The 7,500-nt window shown below is 55.5% G+C and overlaps 2 protein-coding genes across 1 annotated transcript in view; both read right to left on the reverse strand.

The window, feature by feature from the left end:
• Positions 1-747, reverse strand: part of vps16 (VPS16 core subunit of CORVET and HOPS complexes) — a 22,049-nt gene extending 21,302 nt beyond the window's left edge. The window contains exon 1 of the mRNA XM_044187513.1: positions 462-747. Coding sequence (XP_044043448.1) covers positions 462-511 — 50 coding nt within the window. The 5' untranslated portion in view covers positions 512-747. The remainder of the gene's footprint in view (positions 1-461) is intronic.
• Positions 1-7,500, reverse strand: part of LOC122871907 (NLR family CARD domain-containing protein 3-like) — a 752,187-nt gene that overhangs the window by 195,419 nt on the left and 549,268 nt on the right.

Raw genomic sequence — 7,500 nt, forward strand, 5'->3', positions numbered from 1 at the left:
GACTCCATTTAAAATTCTGTCATTTTAACTCTCATGAGAGTAACTCACCTGACATCACCTGTTGTGTTTGAATAAACGTGATGACGTTAACACACCTGTTTTAATAGAATTTATTGAATGCACGTTCACAGTGAGCGTCCATCTATCTGCTAACAGCTAACAGAGCTAACAGAGCTAACAGCTAATGACAGACATTACATTTAAAGCTAGCGTGAAGCTAACGTTAGCAGTGTCACATGATCAGCGGGATAACAATGCTAACGGACAGTAAAGTCAGCTCCGTTCACGCTGCAAAGCAAAGTGGATTAAAAACAGATCTGTCGGTACATTTTATTTAACCTGCAGTGAGCTAACAGCTAGCATTTAGCCTGTTTCCAGCCGCAGTCTGTGGTTAGCCGCAGGGCTACCGTTAGCCGTGGAGGCTAGTTGCTGTCTGACCTATAAACCAGAGATAAACAGACCGATAAAAAGCTTCTCCCAGCGGGTTCCAGTTGGCCGTGATGAACGCCATGTTGTTTCCCTCCGGGGAGATGGAAACGTCCTCAGGTTGATGATGATGATGATTCACTGTTAGCTTTAGCTTTAGCTTTAAATAAGTCAGCTGATCACTTCCACAACAACTGCAGCTTCTTCTTCTACAGAAAAATGGACAGCAGTCACAGTCGCCTCCTGCTGGTGGTTTCTGTTTCTGTTTTTTCTTCTTCTTCTTCTGCTGCTGCTGCTGCTGTTTCTTCTTCTTCTTCTTCTTCTTCTTCTTCTTCTTCTTCTGCTGCTGCTGCTGCTGCTGCTGCTGCTGCTGCTGCTGCTGCTGCTGTTTCTTCTTCTTCTTCTTCTTCTTCTGCTGCTGCTGTTGTTGTTTCTTCTTCTTCTTCTTCTTCTTCTTCTTCTTCTTCTTCTTCTTCTTCTTCTTCTGCTGCTGCTGCTGCTGCTGCTGTTGTTTCTTCTTCTTCTTCTTCTTCTTCTGCTGCTGCTGCTGCTGTCGTTGAATGGCGGTTGCAGTGTGGATCAGAACGGCTATTACATTAGATTCCTGTACTTTCTATCAATCTAAAGACACCTGTAAGCGTACATCAGGTGAGCTCCTCTGCAGCCTCTGGCTGAAATGTTGAGATCTAGGACAATAAACAAATACAGGCTCCACCGCTTCCTGCAGACCACAGTGTTCACATCTACCCATTTATTCAGACCCTCCTGCTGTTTCCCACATATTTATTTATTATTTAGAACAACATTTAAAAACACTATGAAGAGGGATGAAGTCCTTCAAAAATAAGCAGTACGAGAAGAGATGCACAGAAGAGCTACCAGATCTACTGCAAACTAAATCAAATAACACAGACGCAAGCCAGCGCAGCCAACGCAGCCAGCGCAGCCAACGCAGCCAGTGCAGCCAACGCAGCCAACGCAGCCAGTGCAGCCAACGCAGCCAGCGCAGCCAACGCAGCCAACTCAGCCAACGCAGCCAGTGCAGCCAACGCAGCCAGCGCAGCCAGTGCAGCCAACGCAGCCAGCGCGCAGCCAGTGCAGCCAGCGCAGCCGCGCAGCCAACTCAGCCAGCGCAGCCGCGCAGCCAGTGCAGCCGCGCGCAGCCAGCGCAGCCGCTCAGCCAACGCAGCCAGTGCAGCCGCGCAGCCAGTGCAGCCAGTGCAGCCAACGCAGCCAGCGCAGCCAGCGCAGCCAACGCAGCCAACTCAGCCAACGCAGCCAGTGCAGCCAGTGCAGCCAACGCAGCCAGTGCAGCCAGTGCAGCCAACGCAGCCAGTGCAGCCAACGCAGCCAGTGCAGCCAACTCAGCCAACGCAGCCAGCGCAGCCAACGCAGCCAACTCAGCCAACGCAGCCAGTGCAGCCAGTGCAGCCAACGCAGCCAGTGCAGCCAACTCAGCCAACGCAGCCAGTGCAGCCAGCGCAGCCAGTGCAGCCAACTCAGCCAACGCAGCCAGCGCAGCCAACGCAGCCAACTCAGCCAACGCAGCCAGTGCAGCCAGCGCAGCCAACTCAGCCAACGCAGCCAGCGCAGCCAACGCAGCCAGCGCAGCCAACGCAGCCAGTGCAGCCAGCGCAGCCAGTGCAGCCAACTCAGCCAACGCAGCCAGTGCAGCCAGCGCAGCCAGTGCAGCCAACTCAGCCAACGCAGCCAGCGCAGCCAACGCAGCCAACGCAGCCAACGCAGCCAACGCAGACCGTTAGAAGCTTTTGATCTGGATCTGGTCCAACGTGGCCTAGAAAACCAGCAAGATCTCATTAGCGCCCCCTAGCGGGCAGGTTTCAGGTGCGGATGTGGACACATCCTGTACGTCTCGTGACAATTGGCCCAACGGTTGTTGACGTTGGTTTGTTTATGTGCTGAGCCACGCCCCCTTTAATACCTTGAAAACTAAATCCACCTGCGGTTTAGGAGGACGAGTCAAATATGTGTTTTTCAGAAAAATGGCGGAAAATCTAGTTAGGCGGACTTTAGCAGTCCAGGAGGCTTTTGTCGAGCAGAAGCGGCAGACAATAATAATAATAATAATAATAATAATAATAATAATAAACTGACACAAACATGAAAAATATACTAAACACTATAAACACCAACATACATAGAGACAGACAGTTGCAATAAGAGATTAAATACAAAAGTGACTGGAGTCAGGTGAAGGGCGATACAGTTATTGCTGACCCTAACAAAGTGTGTGTTTTATAACTTTATAATAACTTTATAATCTTTTAAATTCATGTTGATTCATTTTAACGTCTGTCTTCATTTACTGTCTCCTTGAAACAAACACTCTTTCACACAATGTGGACAGTAAAGGTTCAAACTAGCTCACACACTTGTTAACGTTTGCTCTTTATCCTGGAAACAGATGTTTGACAAAAACTTTATAGCTTGAGCAAGTGGACTGGAGCTTTCAACTGCCTCTCATGGCCTTCTTCAGAGGATGGAGTTGTCATCTTGGACCTACAAGTATAAATATTTATGACTTATCGTGTGTTTTATAGTAAAAACAAGAGAACCAGCTATTTAAATTCAATTAACAGGCTTCAGAAGGACCGAGGGGGAGGTGGGGGAGTAACCTCAGGGTCCGAGGGGAGGTGGGGGAGTAACCTCAGGGTCCGAGGGGAGGGGAGGAGTAACCTCAGGGTCAGAGGGGAGGTGAGAGGGGGGGAGTAACCTCAGGGTCCCGGGGAGGTGGGGAGTAACCTCAGGGTCCGAGGGGAGGTGGGGGAGTAACCTCAGGGTCCGAGGGGAGGTGGGGAGTAACCTCAGGGTCCGAGGGTGAGGTGAGGTGGGGAGTAACTTCAGGATCCGAGGGTGAGGTGAGGTGGGGAGTAACCTCAGGGTCCGAGGGGGGGGGAGGAGTAACCTCAGGGTCAGAGGGTGAGGTGAGGTGGGGAGTAACCTCAGGGTCCGAGGGGAGGGGAGTTGGGGAGTAACCTCAGGGTCCGAGGGGAGGGGAGGGAGTAACCTCAGGGTCAGAGGGGAGGTGGGGAGTAACCTCAGGGTCCGAGGGGGAGGGGAGGGAGTAACCTCAGGGTCAGAGGGTGAGGTGAGGTGAGGGAGTAACCTCAGGGTCAGAGGGTGAGGTGAGGTGGGGAGTAACCTCAGGGTCCGAGGGGGAGGGGAGGAGTAACCTCAGGGTCAGAGGGTGAGGTGAGGTGAGGAGTAACCTCAGGGTCCGAGGGGAGGGGAGGGAGTAACCTCAGGGTCAGAGGGGAGGTGGGGAGTAACCTCAGGGTCCGAGGGGAGGAGGAGTAACCTCAGGGTCAGAGGGTGAGGTGAGGTGAGGGAGTAACCTCAGGGTCAGAGGGTGAGGTGAGGTGGGGGAGTAACCTCAGGGTCCGAGGGGGGGGAGGAGTAACCTCAGGGTCAGAGGGTGAGGTGAGGTGAGGAGTAACCTCAGGGTCCGAGGGAGGAGGAGGGGGGGAGTAACCTCAGGGTCCGAGGGGAGGAGAGGAGTAACCTCAGGTCCGAGGGGGAGGAGGTGGGGAGTAACCTCAGGGTCCGAGGGGAGGGGAGGTGGGGAGTAACCTCAGGGTCTGAGGGGGAGGGGAGGAGTAACCTCAGGGTCAGAGGGGAGGTGGGGGAGTAACCTCAGGGTCCGAGGCGGAGGGGAGGGAGTAACCTCAGGGTCAGAGGGGAGGTGGGGGAGTAACCTCAGGGTCCGAGGGGAGGGGAGGGAGTAACCTCAGGGTCAGAGGGTGAGGTGGGGAGTAACGTCAGGGTCCGAGGGGGAGGGGAGGGAGTAACCTCAGGGTCAGAGGGGAGGTGGGGGAGTAACCTCAGGGTCCGAGGGGGAGGGGAGGGAGTAACCTCAGGGTCAGAGGGGAGGTGGGGAGTAACCTCAGGGTCCGAGGGGAGGGGAGGGAGTAACCTCAGGGTGAGAGGGTGAGGTGAGGTGGGGGGAGTAACCTCAGGGTCTGAGGGGGAGGGGAGGGAGTAACCTCAGGGTCAGAGGGGAGGAGGAGGAGTAACCTCAGGGTCCGAGGGGAGGGGAGGGAGTAACCTCAGGGTCAGAGGGGAGGTGGGGAGTAACCTCAGGGTCCGAGGGGAGGAGGAGTAACCTCAGGGTGAGAGGGTGAGGTGAGGTGGGGGAGTAACCTCAGGGTCTGAGGGGAGGGGAGGGAGTAACCTCAGGGTCAGAGGGAGGTGGGGAGTAACCTCAGGGTCGAGGGGGGGGGAGGGAGTAACCTCAGGGTCAGAGGGGAGGTGGGGAGTAACGTCAGGGTCCGAGGGGAGGGGAGGGAGTAACCTCAGGGTCAGAGGGGAGGTGGGGAGTAACCTCAGGGTCAGAGGGTGAGGTGAGGTGAGGGAGTAACCTCAGGGTCCGAGGGGGAGGTGGGGGAGTAACCTCAGGGTCAGAGGGTGAGGTGAGGTGGGGGAGTAACTTCAGGGTCCGAGGGGAGGTGGGGAGTAACCTCAGGGTCAGAGGGTGAGGTGAGGTGGGGGAGTAACTTCAGGGTTAGAGGGTGAGGTGAGGTGGGGAGTAACTTCAGGGTCCGAGGGGAGGTGGGGAGTAACCTCAGGGTCCGAGGGTGAGGTGAGGTGGGGAGTAACCTCAGGGTCCGAGGGGAGGGGAGGAGTAACCTCAGGGTCAGATGGGGAGGGGAGGTGGGGAGTAACTTCAGGGTCCGAGGGGGAGGTGAGGTGAGGGAGTAACCTCAGGGTCCGAGGGGGAGGGGAGGGAGTAACCTCAGGGTCAGAGGGTGAGGTGAGGTGAGGGAGTAACCTCAGGGTGAGAGGGGGAGGGGAGGGAGTAACCTCAGGGTCCGAGGGGAGGGGAGGAGTAACCTCAGGGTCAGAGGGGAGGAGGTGGGGAGTAACTTCAGGGTCCGAGGGGAGGTGAGGTGAGGGAGTAACCTCAGGGTCCGAGGGGGAGGGGAGGGAGTAACCTCAGGGTCAGAGGGTGAGGTGAGGTGAGGGAGTAACCTCAGGGTGAGAGGGGGAGGGGAGGGAGTAACCTCAGGGTCCGAGGGGGAGGGGAGGGAGTAACCTCAGGGTCCGAGGGGAGGTGAGGTGAGGAGTAACCTCAGGGTGAGAGGGGAGGGGAGGTGAGGGGAGTAACCTCAGGGTGAGAGGGGGGAGGGAGGGAGTAACCTCAGGGTCAGAGGGGGAGGTGGGGGAGTAACCTCAGGGTCAGAGGGTGAGGTGAGGTGAGGGGAGTAACCTCAGGGTGAGAGGGTGAGGTGAGGTGGGGGAGTAACCTCAGGGTGAGAGGGGAGGTGGGGAGTAACGTCAGGGTCCGAGGGGAGGTGGGGAGTAACCTCAGGGTCAGAGGGTGAGGTGGGAGTAACCTCAGGGTCAGAGGGGAGGTGAGGTGGGGGAGTAACCTCAGGGTCCGAGGGTGAGGTGAGGTGGGGGAGTAACCTCAGGGTCAGAGGGGAGGTAAGGTGGGGGAGTAACCTCAGGGTCCGAGGTGAGGTGGGGGAGTAACCTCAGGGTCCGAGGGGAGGTGAGGTGGGGAGTAACCTCAGGGTCCGAGGGTGAGGTGGGGGAGTAACCTCAGGGTCCGAGGGGAGGTGGGGGAGTAACCTCAGGGTGAGAGGGGAGGTGAGGTGGGGGGAGTAACCTCAGGGTGAGAGGGTGAGGTGAGGTGGGGGAGTAACTTCAGGGTCCGAGGGTGAGGTGGGGGAGTAACCTCAGGGTGAGAGGGGGAGGTGAGGTGGGGGGAGTAACCTCAGGGTCAGAGGGTGAGGTGGGGGAGTAACCTCAGGGTCCGAGGGGGAGGTGAGGGAGTAACCTCAGGGTCAGAGGGGGAGGTGGGGGAGTCAGGAGGTTGCATGTGTCTTCGGTGGAAGATGTGGACTCTCAGGCTGCGACGGGACTTCCTGTTCCCAATGACAGCAGTAACAGGAAGCGCCCCCCCCACATACTGGACTGGACTGAGTAATGAGCGTATTGTGTTTGTATGAATTCCATGATGTGAGCGTCTCTTCCTGTTTCCACCTCGTTACTCTCTGACCTACTGCAGAACGGTTCTCTGCTTTCTAACACTGCCGCACACTCTCATTATGAAGAACTGTTCTTAATAAAGAAAGAAAGAAATGTTCTAAAACACAAACCCAGGGTCCCCTGAATATTTTCCTATGGTTCCCCCAATGTTCCCCCAGGGTTCCTGTGAAGGTCCTCTAAGATCCCCCGAAATGTTATTCATTTATTTACTTACTTACTTACAGGGACGATGCACATTGATCAACATCACTGTAAATGTGCCAGTGTTAGCCAAAAGGCTAATTTCATCTAAGGTTCCCCTTAGGTTCCACTAACATCCTCTGATTCCCCCTGAAGTTCCTCTGATTCCCCCTGAAGTTCCTCTGATTCCCCCTGAAGTTCCTCTGATTTCCCCCTGAAGTTCCTCTGATTCCCCCTGAAGTTCCTCTGATTTCCCCCTGAAGTTCCTCTGATTTCCCCTAACGTTCCCCTGATTTCCCCCTCAAGTTCCTCTGATTTCCCCTAACGTTCCTCTGATTCCCCCTGAAGTTCCTCTGATTTCCCCTAACGTTCCTCTGATTCCCCCTGAAGTTCCTCTGATTTCCCCCTGAAGTTCCTCTGATTTCCCCTAACGTTCTTCTGATTTCCCCCTAACGTTCCTCTGATTTCCCCCTAACGTTCCTCTGATTTGCCCCTGAAGTTCCTCTGATTTCCCCCTAACGTTCCTCTGATTTCCCCTAACGTTCCTCTGATTTCCCCCTAACGTTCCTCTGATTTCCCCTAACGTTCCTCTGATTTCCCCTAACGTTCCTCTGATTTCCCCTGAAGTTCCTCTGATTTCCCCTAACGTTCCTCTGATTTCCCCCTCAAGTTCCTCTGATTTCCCCTAACGTTCCTCTGATTTCCCCCTAACGTTCCTCTGATTTCCCCTAACGTTCCTCTGATTTCCCCCTCAAGTTCCTCTGATTTGCCCCTGAAGTTCCTCTGATTTCCCCCTGAAGTTCCTCTGATTTCCCCTAACGTTCCTCTGATTTCCCCTGAAGTTCCTCTGATTTCCCCCTGAAGTTCCTCTGATTTCCCCCT

Source organism: Siniperca chuatsi, linkage group LG24 (genome assembly GCF_020085105.1).
Source record: "Siniperca chuatsi isolate FFG_IHB_CAS linkage group LG24, ASM2008510v1, whole genome shotgun sequence".
Lineage (NCBI taxonomy): Eukaryota > Metazoa > Chordata > Actinopteri > Centrarchiformes > Sinipercidae > Siniperca > Siniperca chuatsi.